Source organism: Mercenaria mercenaria, chromosome 10 (assembly GCF_021730395.1).
Source record: "Mercenaria mercenaria strain notata chromosome 10, MADL_Memer_1, whole genome shotgun sequence".
NCBI lineage: Eukaryota > Metazoa > Mollusca > Bivalvia > Venerida > Veneridae > Mercenaria > Mercenaria mercenaria.
Genome location: NC_069370.1, coordinates 78,427,828 through 78,448,248, shown reverse-complemented (window position 1 = coordinate 78,448,248; position 20,421 = coordinate 78,427,828). Strand labels below are relative to the sequence as shown.

Genomic DNA, 20,421 nt, shown 5'->3' with positions numbered 1-20,421 from the left:
ACATGATACCCATATCATTTAGTCCAGTTTAGTAGTACATTTGTTACAAAACATTATTATTTACATGGTTTGTAAGTAAGACTCGCCTTTGCTTGATACGGTTTTGAGACATGGTCACTGGCTACATTGTAGCTCTTGACTTATGCAGTTTAAAAGAAAATAAATACAGTCCAACCTCCCGAGAGCAAACACGATTTGGACTGAAGGAAAGTGTTTGTTGTAGAGAGGTTGTTGCTCTAGGGAGGTTCAGCTAATCTGACTTGTAGGTGTTGCCGGTTCGAATAGTTTTCAAGCATAAACTGCTTAATTTCACAAAAGGAACAACAACCAATTTTAACTGCTTTTTAATACAAGTTGGTTTAAAAAAATGACAAAATCATGAATTAATTTTCATAAAATGACAGTACATTCTACATAACCATGAAATGTTTCACAATATTTCTATTCAATCAATAAGATAAAGACAACATTTTCGTTTTGGGATTTTTCCTTTAGGTTTATGTACTTTCATGTATTTTCACTTGTCTTTACACGTGGCGTTTTCCATACATTTGTTTCAGAAGTTTTGGATTTTAATTTACCTGAATTTGTGTTCTTCCACATTAACCGAAACTGATCAGCAATTGCCGTGGCAGTTTTTCCAGACTCTACAGACTCTAGTACTTAGAAACCCAAGAGTAAAAAATATTTTTGTAGACATTGTAAAATTTAGTTGAATTCAGCATACAAGCTTTATAACAGAGGCATTGACGAACACGAATACGAATTTTATTAAGCATAAAACATATTACAACATATTACACTGTTTATAGCCAATATAACTGTACAATACAGTGAGAAAATGACAGATCTAACGTTTTCTGAAGAGTACATTAGTCAAATGGAACATTATAGACATGTTATAAATTAAAAAAACAGGTGGCAAAAGTTTAATAAACCCACTGTTTTAATTACATTTGCTAAACTTTCAGTTAAGGGGAAATTCAAATCTGTAGACTTTTAATTTTACATTTTTAATTGGATTTGAATTTTCACGTTTCATTATTTCAGCAAACAAGCGAATTGGAAAAGCAAATGGCGACCATGGTTTTTTGATGAATCGAAACAGTATGAATAAGCTTTGTCGAAGGTCTCGCAAGAAGGATTTCTGTGAAGTGCTTTTAAAATCAGACAAGCGACTTCGGAAGAGATGTCTTTTAAAGACTTTTCTATTTTAGTTCTAGTGGTTTGAACAACTTTGGATGAAGACCAAAGTGTTAGGAAACATTTTGGGTAGACTGTCATTGTGAACTATTTTGTACAAGGAAGACTGATTTGGGTAAACTACTCTGTGCTGTGCACATGTGTGATAAATGGCCACAGAAAAACTATTTGGGTACATTGTGAAGCATGTGTGATAAATGGCCACAGAAAAACTATTTGGGTACATTGTGAAGCATGTGTGCTAACTGACCACAAAGCAAAGCATTTGGGTTGTGTGTAGGAAAATGTGTAATAGTTGGTCAAAGAGAAAACTTATTGAGTACAGTGTAAACCACTTTGTGCAAGGAACACTAAATGGTGTCAATTATAAACATGGGCATTAGTTTGTTACAAACTGAAACTGAATAATTTGATTAAACGCCTATTTTTATACATTGACATATTCAATGGCGTTGCACATAACAACAGTATTAACAATGACAATAACGAAATAACAACAAATAGCCCTATTTTAATAAATAGTCATGACCGCATCCCTCCCCTTAATGTAATTTTACCCTTATTGCAAATACCAGGCATACATTTGATGTACATATATTTGCAAACTATTGGGAGAAGATGTGTTTAATAGTAAGTATTTTGAAATCATATTTATAAATAACTTGTTTTTTGTTTATGCTTTATATTTACAAATATTTATTTATATTTTTCTGTTCTACTGCAAGCAAGGAAAGCGTTTGAACAAATTCCCAAAATGTAACAATATTTAAAATGTATTTAGGACTATTAGCTGCAAACTGGGTCCAGTTGTTTGAAACTTTAACAGGCGATTAAACTAACGGTTGGTTAACTTTTAGAGTTATTTTTCGACATTTCAGAAGACTTAGAAAAACCAATGTATGAGGTAAGAATTATGAACACTGAAAAATCTTTACAATGAAATCAAAATATCACACTAGTGTTTCCCATCAAGTCTAGTATTTTGAATCAAAATTTAGCCGCCGGTTAGTTTAACATCCGATTAAAGTTTCGAACAACCGGGCCCAGATCTATAGGTAACCTGTTTATCATCACATTTCAATTGTGTTTTTTTTTCAACGTTCATATGCGTGTAAAATTGTATCTTATAATGTTCTGATATGCACCAGATTCATTCTGTTGAGTATCAAATTGCGAGTAATGCTACTCCAACAACCACCAGTGCGACCCACGATGTAACACACGAACCAGCAGCTGAAAAAGATAAAAGAAAATGCTACTAAAGTATATATTCTAACAACTGAAATACTAGTATTTCTTTGTTTGATATTTCAGTGCATAATAAATGTAAGTAATATCATATGTACATAAATTCAGTTTTTTTTCCTATCTCTCATTTCAAACTATCCTGTAACATTGCGGCGCATGACATGTTACAATAACACGTTAATAGTTTATGCGCAATGCTTTTGTTATGAACATTATCACTTTCGAAAATTAAATAGAGAAGTCTTTTCCAATATTGTGTTTTGGTAAAGTAAACTATACGCGCGATTTAAGTTCACTTTCATGTGATATCATTTGTGATATCATTTGACTTCTGGTTTTCACTCGAACTGATGCAAACTCTCATACAGCGCACTGTTTGACGCGGTAGGCAGGCGGTAAAATTGTCTTACTACGATTACAAAGATCTTGACCTCGAGCCCCGTTTCTTCGACTAGAATACTAACCTCGTAACAAATGTCACGTGGCACGTTACGATCAAAGCCTTGAAATGTCTGATGGTTGCGGGTTTTTGGTAGATTTATTTTCTCTATGAATATACATGAATGAGAAACTAATACAAATTTAATGTGCCTCATATCTAAGATGAACATTGCATGACCTACCCTAGCCTGGTTTGTGATGTAACCACTGGGCAGGAATTTATTGGTAGATCTTATATAATCAAAATGGTCAGTGTGAGTGGATACAGGTTGAATAAGAACTGCTTCTTCATTGATAATTCATCCGTTGTTCATGAATGGGACTATGTTGAGTAGCAAATGAACATCCTTTGGATGTGATTCGGAATAAAATAAAGATGCTATACGATTGTCAGAAATACACTTATAACTCTAGTAGCGGGATAAACCCTCAACCAAAAACAGGAAAACATCATGGATTGGAACGTTGGCGACTGTAAATAAGCATAAGCTCTCCTTTACCCATTCAAATACAGGAACCCGATATGTGCTTCAAAATACACCAACCGTAGACACAAGTTCCACTTGTAGCACACTCGAGACCTCATAATAAATTACGGCAAGGCTCACTCAAACACGTACATACAAAATATTGTTAAAGAAGTACCTTCAATATAGTCAGATTATTATGATGAACCTATATCTTAACCAACGTATATACAGTAGTTATTTGGCTCCTGAAACAAATACTGGGCACTGTATTCATTAAAATCAGTGCAAAATGAAATGTGCATTTCCTCATTCCACATCTTGAACTGTAATTATCGGGTATATAAAAATTAGAAAATTGAGTATATAAAACATTACATCAGCTTTGTTTTCTCTGGTGTGTTTCACTACGACATCCTTGTGGAAGAGGCGTATCAATATTAAATACAAAGTAAAACAGACAAAGCAAGGTGCAAGTAGGTCCTTCAAATGCGGTCCAAAATTGAAATTATTATTTATACTCACAAGTCGTCTTGTAAGTGCCCAATGCAAAAGATTCACAGATTTGTTGATCCCTGTGTTCAGCGCAGCAGAATGCCTTCTCGCCGTCTTGTATACTGTCTCTTTTTATATCGATGGATTGTGTTATGTTTTGACCATTATACTCTGCGTCCATGACATAACTCTGATAACTGCTCGATATCTCGCCATTTGACGAGGGTGTCGCTTTTATTCCTCTATACCATTTCAGTAAAGAGACTGGGTTTGACGAATCGATCGAACAGGTAAGATTTAACATTGATTCTTCTTTCTCAGCAGTGATATTGACACTTGTTGGAGGAACTAAAAGAACAAAAAATACGTAATTTAAAAAGTCCTTCTAAAATAATTCGTATATAATATTAATTTGGTCGACCATAATGTCAGAGCTCGGATTCATTTTCTAAACAACATCAACGTAACCAGAATCATAAGGGTTTATGCTCACAAAATTAGACAGGAAAAAGTATGCATTAAAGTAGCTACGTTATCGGTTCGAGAATCTTCAAACCCAGGACCAGTTGACAAATTGGCATAGCACTCTTCTTTATGAGTCAGTTAACTCTATTAAAAGACACATTATTCACCAAAGCCTTTTGCTCGAGTAGTCGCGTTCACCATGCATGCAGATTCTTGTCAACCGACCGACAATGTACAAGTATAATTACACAATACATATTGCATTTATTATTATTGTCTAATCAATAATGATAACATAAAGAAACACATAAACTACAGTACGTTGCCAATTAATACTTAAATTACAAAGGGCTGGTATCAGTTTATAATCATCGATAAAAAAATCGTATATCTACATATACCATCCAGTATCATGGTACTCCGTGAGCACGATCTTCGTAGCACTTGCCCCTCAACTGTGAGTTCGAAACCTCGTTCTTTCATGTTAGTAAGTCACACGACTGGCTTGCGGAAAGTCGGTGGTTCTTGTACCTAATAATGCTCGGATGAGCACATATGGTCTTCCTTCACCGTGAAGAACCGGAAAGTCGGTAAATAACCAACAGTATTGGTTTGATGTTAAACCACACGTTACACAACTGATATACAATGTGGTTCAGACATGCAAATAATTGGCAATGGTCTTTTGAGATAATAATTGATACTTGGTAGGTACATGTCATCACAGACACGAATAACATTTTCAGGAGGAAGCACGATCTATAATGTCGTAGTTGTTGCTAAAATCCAGTTGTTACTTAATATGTATAGGTTCATTTGATATGTCATGTTAACTTATATGTGTCAGATAAAAAACAGGATGTTGAAGGGTACGTCATCGCTATGCTAGTATTCAGGCAATTGTTGGCTACATGCATTATCAAGCATGCACTTTTCACCTCGCAACTTACAATTAACAAATTTTTACGCAGGACAGACTATGCCACACGACACAGTCATAATATTTCGCATATATCCCCGTACTTTGCATTTAATATACGTAAGAAATACAAAAGCAATTTTTGCAGTATCTAAAAATTAAAAATTACTAGTCAAAACCGTATAAAAACTGAAACATCTTTTCGGAAAGAATTATATGATACGCAATGTATTTAACATACTAGTAGTAGTATGTAAATGGTTTTAATTAACATTATTTTGCATAAAAGACCAGTCAAGTGCAATTATTTATGATTATTAACCCTTACTCAGCAATGATCTGCAACGTTAATGTTTCTGTCGGGCATCAGTTTTAACGGTAACAATCTGATAAGTAGGATTTTTAGATGATTAAGAAGGTCAATAGAAATACATTCCGGATATATAAACATTAGTCTTAACGGGAAGTGAAAGTAGACTGAAGTACTTTTTCTGAGATGACAAAACGGTAGATACAGTCTGGCATAAATCTGGTCACAGGAAAGTCTACTCCTGCTTAAAAGAGAATTGAAACCCAGTCTTTGCAATGAAAAGGTAGCCATAAGAAAGAGGTTCTGAGCAGCGGAGTTTGCAAATGAATCTTTGACAGCATTGTACTGTTAAATTTATGTCTGGTTATACCGACACTGTGAACTTGTTCCAGTAAGGATTCACGCCGGTACATCACTTAATTTAAGGTTCTGCTGTCTGGGAGCATCTGCCACTACGTTAAAGAAAAAAACATGTTACTGAAATGATAACATATGGCTCATACTTACAAAGAAACTTGACCTGTGGTGACAGCGTGAGTATTGTTGAGTTCTTATAATTGAATTTGCAGCTATTTTCCATCACCCCGTTGTCCTCCTTGGCAACGTGCATTTGTACAGTAACGCTACATTTGGTTCTGTTTTCAGCGGTTGGGTCCTGTAGTAGGGATTTTTCATATTATAAAATCTTACAACATTTATACATCCCATCATTTTGTATATTCATTTTATTTGAAGCAAAGTGTAAAGGAGTCAAACTTTCTTTATATTTTGCTATATTTTGTAAGATGGTTTTAGGTAAATCTGTGCAGTATCTCCAAATAGTTGCAGCCGTTTTGTCTCTTTGCATTCTGGGTAGCTACACTTGACAACCTTATTATATGAAAGAGCAGCTGTCAAAACAAAAACTATAGACTCTCAGGTAACGTGTTTTTGTGTGTGTTTTGTTTTGTGTGGAGGAGTATGTCTTTGTTTTATGTCTAGATTTGTAGACAACATTTAATTCATTTTAGTATCATTACTCCGATTCTATTAATTGCCCATACTATTGACTGTTCCATGTATACATTGTTTCGAGGTGTACAGTTTGCACGCTGTTGTTCATTTCACCCAGGAGTGTGTCAGATGGTTCACACTATTTTACTGTATAGTTTGATAGGATGTTTTATTCACTGACACTAGACATTGAAATTCAAGAGCTAAACCTATTTTCGGTAACTATTCTACTTTTGGCTTAACGATTTGTAAACTGAGATGTTTAAAGCGATTATATGCAGCATTTTTTATTCAATACTGAAGTTTATTGGCACACATATGTTCATCTTCACGGTTTGAAACTCAAAAATAACCGAATATTTGTTTTGTTCTTTTTCTGATAAATTCCTTGTACAATGTATTTATTTATTTTATGCAGCATTGTCTCAATTTTTGAAGAAGATAACATAAATAAAATTAAAGTTTTAAATTTATCAAATTTAGGTAACTTTGTATTAGTATTATATATAATTTATGTGTTTTTTTCGTAAAGCTAACTGGAATAAAAAAGCATTAGGTACCAGACCGAGTTCAACTCCCTGTCTATTTAAAGTCAAACCATGGGACCGAGATCGTGACTGTATCTCATAACAATATAGCCAATGATCGCCATCCCAATTATATCAGAAACAAGCCCGAGTTCCTTGCAATATTAAATGTCCATTACAACAAAGAGACAATTCTGTAATGCAGCTGTATAATATGCATCTTCATTCATTGAACAAAATGTCGTTTGGCATGGCTGCAGGTCTAGCAATAACTGTTATATCCGACAGTCTTGTATGTATGGAAGAAAGTAGACCAACTATCTAGTACGATAAAGTTTCTTCCATTGTGTTACGCTTCTATTTTAAAAGATTACCCGGAAATGTTATGTATAGGTCATTTTCTTCTGAGGCAAATTATTGTTTACTAACCTTGTTTTAAGACATCATCCTGTATTTACTATAAAATTCTACTTTATTCCAGAATATTCTACTACAATACAGCTAAACAGTGTATGACAGTTATTTTTAGAAAAGATTGTCCTTGATTTTTCCAGAATTTTCTTTTTATTCAAAGTGTTACTTGAAAGTTCTGGAACGTTTCCTGATACTTTATGTAGAAAACTGTGTGTTGTCAGATTAGAACGTACATAGCAGATAATGATGAAACTTTCCTGTATTTCTTAATATCAAAATATTACCAGTTTGGATTATTCAATATTTTTAAGGATTATTTGAAGGATTTACTAAAACTTGTGGATTTAAAAAGCTATCTTTGAAGAGAGGAATTATAATTTTTGGATTATTAAAGTTACTTTTGAACTGTGTGAAAGATTGTGAAATTGCTTCTGATTTTATTTTATTTACTGTAACAAGAAATTGTTACCCTTTGACGTAACAAAATCTAAAGACATGCACCTTAAATTGTTTGATGTTCCCCTTTCCATATGAATATTAAAGCATAACAATTATCTTTCATATTTTCATAACCAAGTTTAAAATTGCACTTACAGATGCACATGGATGAAATGTCGTCTTTGAATCTAAACCAAGTGTACTGCCGACTCCCGGTCTTCCATGCGAAACAGTTTCCGGAACTATTGTACATCTTGGGTTACTGCGGCACCAACAGGTAAAAGTAGTCATTGTGTTTTCAGGTGTAGCAGTTGTAAACTCCGCCCAGCCTGAAAAGTCTGGAAATATGAACATGTAAAATTATTGCACGACTCATGTATTTGAAACATTATTTTTTTCGTATCGTCGGATAATTTTTCAACTTGTCCTTTGGAACGGATAAAATTCTAAACAAGTATTGATTAAAGTAAAGACAGAATGACAAAAAGTATGACAAGTACTTTTATATTGCGTTTTGTTTATAACTTTGTATAATATAATGTATGTACATTGATGAGACTCAAATAAAGATTATTATATATACTGTAAATAGAGAATATTAGGTTACTGTCTGATAGATTTAAATTTATTAGGCGAGTTGAAGAAAATATATTAGGCGAGGCTCTGCTGAGCCTTATATTTCTTCGCAGACGAGCCTAAAATATTTGAATTCTTCAGACAGTAATCTAATATTCTATTTATCCTACCTGCTCAGAAAAGTGGGAAAAGGGTAGTTGGAAAGAGCAACAGCGTGCAGACTTGACGTTATATATGACTAGCCAGTGCAATTCAATTTGTGGATAAAATTGAAAAATTGCACTAACTATTTTGTTTCTGGAAAAAAGCTTTTGATATTACCAATTATTTTCTTAGTTAGAACATTTCCAATACAATGATAACAGTTTCAATGAAAAATTCGGAAAAAAATGTTTTCAAAATTTTCGGCTGAAGTGCTGTAAAAGTGACAAATAGCAATAACTTTTTCTGTTTCTGGATAAAAACCTATGATTTGACCACTCATTCTCTAAGTTCAAATATTTCCGATACAACGGCAACGGTTTCAGTGCAAAAATTTGATAAAATCTGTGATTTCGAAATTTCCGGCAAAAATGATATCTTGACACTGACTACATAAAGCAAAGTGCTATATCTTGTATGAGGGTAGGATAAAATAATTCATTTCCGTTGGCACACAATTTCTTCGTTGCCCAATTGGGTTTCTTTATAGGGAAGTGAATTTTAGGATTTCGACTTTTAATAATAAAATCAATCGAAATTCATTTTAATTTCGTACCTAGGAATTTACGAAAATCACAACAAACATTAATGATTTCACAGTACATAGATACAAAAGAAAGCTCATTTCCTGACAAGATAGTAATGAAAATTTCAGCAGCTGTATACTGTTATGTGAACTCTTACATTGAACATCTAGTTCCACCATTTTACTGTTGCCGTTGCCGTCAGAACACGTGTAATTCCCATCGTGTTTTAACATTGCTTTAGTAATGTTCAGATCCTTCTTATTAAACCATTCAATTCCTGGTTCTTGTATTGTCTGTCCGGTTGTAAGTGGGCTAGCTAATCCATCGGGGCCAGTCCATACTGGGTATTCTACGTTAAAGTCGCATTGAAGAATTACTTCATAATCTTCTTGAACTTCTTTTATCATACCATATGCCATTCCTGAAATCCAGAAAACTGAAATCATATTCAGACTCAACCAAACCGGTCTAGACTGCGGTCTTTGCTTACAGTTAAACCACTTACAGTTAAATTTAAAATCTTTCTTGCAATGGTGAAGAGCGACCCATTGAACAGTGCGTTTACAGTGCTGGGTAAGCTGTACTAACGTTTGGTCGTTTGCAGGGAAATAAATGATAAAAGCTATAAATTGCACATTAACAGTTACACTGATGGCTGTGAATTCTACCATATTAGGTGGAGTTAACTGACAAAGAAAGTTGAATTTTTTGTATGTCATGTTCTAAAAGTTGAAAAAGCAGCATAAATATATAAAAAGAGATAAGACAGAAGCACTGCGCATTGCAGCTACAACCGTCCAATAAAACACCGGGCACTAACAATTTGACAGGGTAGCAGGGATATCGTCTTCTTAACAATTGTAATCTTTTAATTTCTGTCCATTATTTTATCATTTTATAGTTTTTATTTCACTACAGCGAGTAAGCGGATTTTGACCTAAATTAGAGATTTACACGTAGCTGATAGCTTGCTTCACATACCAATAAACTTGCCATTATTGTAAAGAGAGTGGTTGGAGGATAAAACGTTTGGATTAAAAGACAAGGACGTATTTAAAAGTACAAATCTGAAATTATTTCGAATAAGTTCTGCGTAATTTTACATGTAGATTTGTCAGCGATTATCAGCTTTGTTTTTACTTCTGATGGAACTTTAGATTATGCTTCTATATCTTCATGATGTTTCTATCAATGAAGTACAACAAAATAAATAAGGAAAAATACGTTCATAGAAAGCAGTCTCATTAAAACAATACAGAATGTATGCATGGGCGGATACAAATAAATAAAAGGTAAGGGTGTATCTCCAGGAAACACAAACCACCCCAAACACAGCCGTATAGCCGACAGAAATATGGTCGGTACCTAACCTCACTCAAAGTCAAAGGAGAGGAGGCGTAAATGCAGGGGGACGATGGGGTGGAGTGGGCGAAGAGAAATAAAAATCAACATCATACAAGACAAATACTAATTTAAGAAACATAGAATAGGAAACAGACAAAAATGTTGAATTGGAGGCACCTCCTAGGAACGGCGAGGAACCTACATATTTAAACGTGTTTAGGGCATGCAAACATCGCACTTACCCTTTTTTCAACAAATTAGACGAGACAGTGTAAATAAAGTAACTCAACGCTGAGAAAGGCTGTAGCAAAGTAACCTGAGGTATAATTACATCAATGTACTCAACAGCTTGTCTTAAGCAAATTTCCACGATTTTCGCATTGTATCCTAATTCGATAACTTGAGCTTCGTACTAGAAAATCTTCATCTTTTATTTCTGACCAGTTCTCTTACATACTCCGATTAGATATTGTTCATCTTTATAACATCTTTATAACATAATGTATATAAGCAAACGGACATAATAATGTAGAATTTGAGCAGCTTTGGGAGTTATACCCCTGGGGCGAAACAAACATACGAATAAGTCGTAGAAAAGAACGTCTGCAAACATATCATTGAAGGTACTTGTATACTAGAATCAACTTCCATCTTCGAAAATATTATAATTATATAGTTAACATATACATGTAGTAATAGCCTGGGAATCCAGTCTGACAATTTCTAACTTTTTTCTAGTGAATGTCGTCTGCTGATACGAGGCATTTGATTGGAACGCGCACCGCTAATAACCAATCATTATCACTTGTATGTCATCTTGTGCATGGTTGGTCAATTGCACTTACGGAAACTTACGAAGTTTTGTTTTGTAATGCGTTGCTTAGATACTATTGCTGCGACCAATGAAACAATTGTTAGATCTTTTTACGCGGTAAAATGTGCATAAAATGTGTAAACGATGATTGTTCGAGAGGGTTCTTTCTCTCGCTGCACAAGCGTCGAGTTCCCTCACTTGCTAACGTTAACATGTAGGATTTATACATTGTTAATATGTACATTGTATATTAGTTGGGATAAGACACAGGTTGAATATTAAATGTGATATCTACTTTTGAATTGTTGATTTACTTTAAGGTCTGAACTTTATTCCCGAGTCGGATTCGAACCCCGTACTCGTATTTCTCTTACCAACTGATCTTGTCCCCGAAACCCCGGCTTAGGAAGGCGGTGCCCGTTACATGCAAATTGACAATATCAGAAACTCGATGAATGCCAATTAACACTAATTAGCTCAAATTAAGTTGTAAATAATTATAGGGGAATAACTCTAGTTAGTTGTATGTCTAAGTTATTTACTACAATATTAAATAATAGAATTGAAACATTTTGTAACAATTATTCAGTAATTTCTGATTGCCAATTCGGTTTTAGAAAAGGAAAGTCTACTGTTGATGCTGTATTTATTCTGCACTCTGTTATACAACATTACCTAAATAATAACAAACGCTTATATGTAGGATTTATTGATTTAAAATCCTGTTTTGATAGTATTTGTAGAAATTCACTATGGTTGAAAATGTACAAGTGTGGCATTCAAGGAAAAATTCTGCGCATTATAAAGGATATGTATGATAAAGTAAAATCATGCGTAAGATGCTGTAATTCATATTCTGATTTTTTCCAGTATGCAATAGGCTTACGTCAAGGGGAGGTAATTTCGCCTATACTCTTTTCTCTCTTCGTAGAAGACCTTGAATTGTACTTACAAGGCAATTTTAGTTCTGGTTTATTGATTGACGACATTGTATTAATTCTATTACTTTTTGCCGATGATATTGCAATTATGGGTAAAACTCCGGAAGATCTGCAGAATAGTCTTGATTTATTACACACATATTGTATACAATGGGGATTAGAAGTTAATGTTATGAAAACTAAAATTGTTGTATTTAGGAAAAGGGGAATTACTTTCGCTAGAGAAAGATGGTTTTACAATAACCAAGTTCTAGAGATAGTACCTAAGTTTTTCGAATCATAGGTTTGAAGTTAAAAAGCTTTGAAATGAAGACAAATGTCCATATATTTCTCAAAAACAGAAATATAGACAATATTTTAACCAGAAGTGCAGAGTTATGAGCATTTAATATTTTCATGATAACGAAAAGTTTGTGATCAAGGACATGTAACTCTTCTTGAACATGGAGAGCATAAACATCAAAGGGACATAATATAGTCAATATTTTCTAATTGGGTGCATTTGATTTAACATTCAACTTTGATCTGGATTGATAAATACTGATCCATGATACTGTATGCTAAAAATTTAGAACATCTGGAACAGTCTATTAACAGAAAAACTATGCTTTAGCAGAATCTAAATAGTTAAGCTCTAACTGGGACTCGAACCCAGGACCTCTCACACCTAAGGCAGACACTCTACCACTTCCCTATAACAGCAGTAGCTAATAGCTATGCAGTTTAATTGCTGGATTACATTGCGTGAACTGGAACAATAATCAGTGAACTCCGGATTATCGGCGTATTCGCTTTGTTACCTAACGGCATTTTTTTGTGTAAAGAAAAAATATAATCTAATGCTGCCAACGTCATACTTGGTCAAATCTGCCCAAATTTCTCTGACGTGTTGTTTAGAGTATGAACTTACTAACTGGCAGTACCAGTGAAATATTACTTACACTGAATATTTTATATTTGCCCTTTTTGCAGCTGCCGAACGGCAAAGACGATAAGATTTGTCCAAATATAAGTAATTATTTTACCAGTTTTGAGAGAATTTCAATTAATGGGAAATTACAGTTACAAACTAAATACCTTTCTGCAACACATGGAGTCATAAGCATTCACTGTCAATCAGTATTATGACTAAGATCGACTGTCATTCATTCATTTGAAAGTTTCATAGACAGAGTCCGTTGTTTACATTTTTTTTATCGTAACCGGTGTACTTGTAAAAATCACTTTAGTTTGAAAAATCAAAGTATGCGAAGAGCTATGGTACGGTCTCTAAACCAACCGATAGAAGTTGTAGATTATTTTAATTATCTTGGTACAGTTTTTAACTATACAGGGAGTTTTGTGTTAAACCAAGAACATTTGATTGGTAAAGCATTAAAGGCTTTAAACGTTTTATTGTATAACTGTAAAGATTTTGATTTTAAACCAAAGTTATTATGTCAGTTGTTTGATTCTTTTGTAGGCTCTATTTTGTCATACTGTTCTGAAATATGGGGCCACAATAAGTCAAAAGATATTGAGCGTGTACATATTAAATTTTGTAAAAGAATCTTAAATGTTAGAAGTAGCACTTGTAATGCAAGTGTTTATGGTGAGTTAGGTAGGCACCCTCTATATATTGATAGATATGTGAGAATAATAAAATATTGGTGCAAATTAATAAATACTGATAATATTATATTAAGGAAAGTCTATGAACTAGGTGTATCTCATTGTAATATAGGTAAAAGGAACTGGGTATCGAATGTTAAAAACGTATTAGATATGTATGGCTTTTCTGAATATTTCAATGATACTAGTTTGATAGATTGTAAAATGTTTCGAAAGATTTTTAAACAAAGACTTATTGATAATTACATGCAAGAGTGGTTTGCATCTGTTAAAAATAGTGCCGTGTTAGATCTTTATAAAAATTGTATAACAACTCTCACATATAGATGTTACTTAGATTTATTACCTAAAAGTTATAGATTTTTTGTTACAAGAATAAGAATATCTGCACATACTCTTAGAATTCAAACTGGTCGATACGGACAAAATAGAATACCACGTAATGAACGATACTGTTTATGTTGTAACACTATAGATATTGAAGATGAATATCATTTCATTTTAATATGCCCATGTTATATAGATATTAGAAGAAAATACATTAAGAAGTATTATTATAATAGACCATCAATGTACAAATTCATTGAACTTATTACTACAATTAAAAAGAGTATACTATTAAATCTTGCAAAGTATATTAAAGAATCTGTTAAAACTAGAAATATGATTATGAATGCTAACAATTAATATTAACATATGCGTCTTCTATTAGCAACTTTAACAACACATTTAAGCCTACTTGTTGATAGAATTATTATAAATATATTATGAATGTTATATTATAACTGTTCATCCTCCATCATTAATCATTACTTTTTGTTGTTTAATTATTATATTATTCATAATTATCATATGTTTGAAAGATCATGTTAACGTGACATTGTATTATCAAAATATGTTGTTTATTATGCATGACGATGTACCATGTACAAGTCTTAAATAAAATTCTGTTCTGTTCTGTTCTATTCTATTATTATCAAAGGCTTCCCAGGCTAATGTAGTAATTATATGTAAACATAACTTCAAGAAGTCATGTGCATTAACAGTACTATACATTATATCTAAAATAGTACATTAAATTTCTTTATACATGTGCGAAACAGAATATAAATGTGAACAACAATTAAATACCTGGAGGTGTTTGAACAATCTATGGAACATTGTGACATTTAATTAAAACTGGAGTTCTACATATACAATTTTTCTTATTTAGTTTGGAATATAGTAATGTAGTTTAGGTCGATTGTGAAGAATATTCTAAAACTTATATCAATCGCTCTCGACACCTCATTTCTGATGGAATCCATCGCCACGACGGTATGAGAGAAATGAAGTCAGTTCCCCTATGTACAATGCTTAGCGCCACGCAAGGGAGCTGCTGGTACCATATCATTTTTACGCCTTTGATATGACGCGGCCGGGAATCGAACCCACGACCTCCCGCATTCGAAGGCAACGCTAAAACAGTAAGCTGTCGATGAAAAGGTATTTAGGCAAGGTAGGACTTATTTTTACATTTGACGTAAATTTTTAAATATTAAATATTTAGGTGAAAGATGGTAAATGGATATCTTTAAAACCAAATATTTAGATGATAATAAAAAGAGCGTCATTTTGTACGCATGGCTGCCGCTCATACTCCCAGTTTAAATTGTGTGTTGTGTCTTTATTTCACAGCTGTTGCATTTATATTTTGTATAAGTTTTACTAAAACGAAGCATTATTTTCATTATAAACAAGATATTGGTCTTGCCTTGACAAGGCTGATACCTGGGCAAAGAAATTACAAATGTTTATCTAGCCTGTCTATGTCTTCTCTTTATTTCGGCAAGATACATCGACAAGCATGTGTTAAATTAAAATTGTTAGAAATTATATTCAATCATTTTTTCTGATACAAATAGTAAACATTCACTTGGTCATCTCTTAAAATAGTTGTTGTTTGTAAATGGTTTATATTTATACATGCATATGATTGATGGTGCATGGGCTGGAGGCCTAAAACAAAATAAAGATTTGAATTTGAATTTATCAATGCATACCGCGAAGTCACTTACCATGTTTCAGTATCAATAAAATATGTAATGTTTAGATCAATTACGCTTCAGTAGTCATGTTATGCAACTGAAAATCATGCCAGTTTACCTGAAAATGAAACAGGTTGAAACCCGCATACATATTAATGGTTTTGTAGCGGCAGTCGTAAAAGTTTTTCTTATTTTGACTTTTGGCAGTTTATGTTATGTGCAGGCGCCATAACCGCAGATCACCTCTTTAACTTTAAGTTCATTTAGTTCTTCCCATTTTCTTCTCGTACTGGACAAACCCTTATTTTAACTGAAGACCATACTTGCTTTTCCTGATATTGCCCTCTGTCTCTGTGTATAATTAAAGCGTCATGTTCACCGCCGTATGAATACATATGCAGATGTCTCTAAATGTTTTGGTAGTGGTGAAATTTGCAAATGTGGAGTTCTGCTTAACCTAAGGCTAGAGGGCGTGGACGGTTGCATGCATTTCACTTCCATCACAACATACTCACAACAAAATATTACCAGTTTGGACATTTAATACATTAACGTTGTGGATTAAAAAAATCTTCGAAGAGATGATTTGTATTCTTTGGATAAAATTTGGAATTAATAATGTTTGGCTTCAAATTTGATATGGACAAGATTCCTGGATATTAGAATTGGACTTTACAGCTAGTTAATAATTTTAAGGTACTTAAATTGTTACTTTTCATGATAAAACTTGTTAATAGCTGTTGAAAGGTCAGGAGTAGACCCCCCCCCCACCCCCCGTCAAAAACATCCTCTACACACGCAACATTAACCAAAAGAAAACATTTAAAATACAACATATTCACATGTAAATATATATAAACCAAAACCCATGGAACCTTAAATATATGTACTCGAATAACACTGAAGTAAGAGCATAAATGGAAACACTATTAAGTGCACGAAGAAGCAGGGCGGGGGATAAATATAAAATTAATCCACACCAAGACGGGCATTTAAGAGCTAGCTACTATGGTATATACTATACTACTACCACCTGTCCCGTCATGGTTCAATCGATTTCAGAGAAGAAAGCGGTCACAGTATGCCTCCGGACAATACGGCCATAGCTTCTTGTAATAGAACGTTTCGTACTTGTGATACGTAATGATGTGTATATTTAAAAGAAGTGAAAGAGGATAGCACGTAATACATAAATATCTCACCTGTAGAAAGCAGAGCTAATATCCCAAAGCTTTTATTATTCATGTCCTTTAGTCACTAAATTAAATAGATGCTATCATTTAAACTAGGAAATAAATGTGACACGAGTCTTGAAATGCAGCTGTATTTTCAACGTATTTCTATCAACGCCTTCGGTCTTACACGAAGTAACAGATGAATTACTTTCCAATATTACTGCAGCATTACGAATCAATCAATATGTTTCATAGATATCAGTCAATTAGGATAATGGTTAATCGGTTTAAACTCACCCAGTGATATTATTATTATTGTCACTGATCAACACGAAACTCCACTCTGTTCCTTTACTTTCTTCTTTTTGTCTTTGTTGACTGTTTTACATTGTCTATATAAATTGCGTAAATATATTTACATATATATATAAATATAAATTTGCATCCATATACACAATTCTCTATCTGTTCGTTTGCTTGGAGGCTGGTTTCTTGGAATGAGGCTGTTACGTTATATTAATAGACAGTGTATTATTTACCTGATATTCATAGTGTATTATTTATCATAAAAATTATATTAAAAGCGTATTATTTGCCAGTATCAACCTTCTATTATCTACCTTATATAAAAAGTTCAATGTTGACCATACCGGTATATCAATAGCGTATTATAGTATTTCATTTACCTTATATCTATAGTGTTTTATTTACCTATTATCTTATATCTACAGTGTATTGAACCTATTTAGTGTATTATTCACCGTATATCAAAAGTGTATCAAATGGTTCATTGTTGAATGTCCTGTTTCATAGCGTATTTGAGAAAAACGTTATTTTAAAACAATAAATACAGTAGGTACTACAATATTATGCAATTATTGTAGAACGACATAACTAGAAAGGAGACCTTTTAATTTTTATAATCATGTTGTTGAGACTAAGCCTCCTTTTTAGATACGGGATGTATCGATACGTAATTAATGGAAGTACACATTATCTAAAGCTACATAGAGACGTAATTATTATACACATATGTCTTACCTGTAGAAAGGAGAACTAATATGCCAAGGCTTCTCATGTTCATATCCATTTTCACTAATTTCAAGTTACTTTTTTAAAGAAAAATCACGAATCAATGTAACGCACGTCGTGAAATCCAGGCGTACATTTAAACAACTTCACAAAAAGCTAGCGATGCGGAATTTTTTCTCATGTGCATCAAGTTTAGCCATTAGTTCAAGTAGGCCAGTGTTTGATAGTAATAGACGAATGACTTTCTAATGTTGCTACTAATGAATATTTCAGTCTGTTTTGTAGGTACAAATAAATGAGGATAGAGGATCAGTTAAGCAGACCATCATAAAGGACATATGAATTAAATTATATTTAACTTAGTAGCCGTGCTAAGTGCTGAAGGAAAGTGTAGATGTATTTATTTTTCTGTACAATTAAAAATATCTAAATCCGTTTAACACTCTGTTTATCTTTGTGTACTGTATTAATAGTTTAATATTTTCTTTGCCGCTAACTCTTCCACAACCCAAAAAACCAACCTATTCGCCTAATCGGAATACGTAATAAAATTCATGAACTGTTTTTTTTCGTTGCTATAGAAACATCAGATACTGTAGAAATTATCTGTTTTCGCTCGAGGACGGAAATCAATATCTGATTACTAATACACGAGACTCACCTGAGGTTTCCGATTAATGTTTATCTTGAAAATACATTTAAGGTAGTGGATCGGTTATTTTCGTACGATGACGTATTCTTATATGCAGTTTCGGCATTCTTCGGACAATAAAAAAACTCATACGGGCATCTGGCTTTTCATTCATATAGAAGACGGCCGAACTCGTATTTGGAGAATACACTTCCTATTGCCATTACGGCTCCTGTACCAGTAAAAGCATATGGCATTGTATAGGAGATATCTGTGTATTTGTGCTCAAAACACATTCATCCCTGCAATGAATGCAGAATGAGAAACAAATGATTCTATTTATAAGTGAATTATCACTTATTTATGAATTTGCAAACAATAACACATTGTAAAGGCTGAGCTAAGTTTATTTTTTTTCTATTTTTAAGGACGTTACTGCCGTTAGGCTTTTTATGTCATGGAGGAGAAAACACGCTTAAACCTTTTTTTCCCGATTATGATTAACCGAGGAAAATGTTTTTTCTACCGATGGATATAGACCTTCACTATGCAAAAAAAAAAAGAGAAATAATATATTGTTCGTTTTTACAGATATTTTAGACTTGGCCTTAAATCTACACAAGCCTTGTAAACGGTCTGCTTCTCAACTGTACACCACAGATTTCTTCATGCCTGATGTTTACATAAATATCATTTTGACTAAACTAAATTTCTAGCGTCACACTTAAAGGTGGTCAATCACATTTAAACAACATTTAATGACATTTTTTACTTTTTGTATATTCTGGTAGAGAATTATTTAAGGAACAAAAAGACCGATTACATAGAGTTAGATTCCTATTTGAAATGTATATTTTATTATTTTTATAAAATTTTGTAATTACTCCCCTTTAATATGAAAGTATATAAAAAGCTGGGTATTTCTTTTTATTTCGATACAATGTCTAGTTTTACATTTGCATTTGATAGACATATCAACTATTGAACAATATGAACCAAAATGCAAGTTTAAAAGCTGTGTGTAGCTTCTGAATTCATTTATTTCCAATCTATCTTGGTTGCGCAACCAAGATAGGCAAAGGGAGGTAATAATAATTTTTCAAACTTGCGTTTCTAATGAATTCCATCTAAATACATAATTTTTAATGCAAATATTTTACAAATATATTACAATATGTCTAATATATATACATTTCCTTAGGCAAAGTATGTTTATCAAATTTATACTTATGATAAAATAACTCTATCTTGGTTGGGCAACCAGGATAGGAAAATGAAATTTTAAAAATACCTCAAGTGAAAATCTAATTTGTATTAAGTGTTAAGTGAACATAAATGAGTATAAATGATCAGATGCTAAAATTTCGAACAAATCCGTTACATGGCCAAAATCTGATTATCCACCTTTAAGCACAAATTACATTTATTTGTAGGATAAGTTTGATAACAATATAATTATGGTAAGAGATGCTTACAATTCGGGAATGTCACCAAACCGGTTATTGAATATATTATGAAGTGTCGAGATATATTTGGCGGATGAAATCACATAAATGAGCCGCGCCATGCGAAAACCAACACAGTGCGTTTGCGACCAGCATGGATCTAGACCAGCCTGCGCA

At 33.1% G+C, this 20,421-nt stretch overlaps 1 protein-coding gene across 2 annotated transcripts; it reads right to left on the bottom strand.

Annotated features, from left to right (window-relative positions):
- Positions 1–328: 328 nt before the first annotated feature.
- Positions 329–18,638, bottom strand: LOC123561063 (uncharacterized). 2 transcript variants are annotated; one of them, XM_045353230.2, is made up of 6 exons: positions 18,178–18,638; positions 9,382–9,645; positions 8,077–8,258; positions 6,056–6,203; positions 3,885–4,202; positions 329–2,436 (listed from the first exon to the last, which is right to left on the bottom strand). In XM_045353230.2, exons 1-6 carry the CDS (start codon positions 18,224–18,226, stop codon positions 2,369–2,371), a joined length of 1,029 nt encoding a protein of 342 aa, XP_045209165.2. In that variant the 5' UTR covers positions 18,227–18,638; the 3' UTR covers positions 329–2,368. The 2 variants fall into 2 exon arrangements, with proteins under 2 accessions (XP_045209165.2, XP_045209166.2); XM_045353231.2 differs by lacking the exon at positions 18,178–18,638 and adding an exon at positions 17,164–17,301.
- Positions 18,639–20,421: the final 1,783 nt, after the last annotated feature.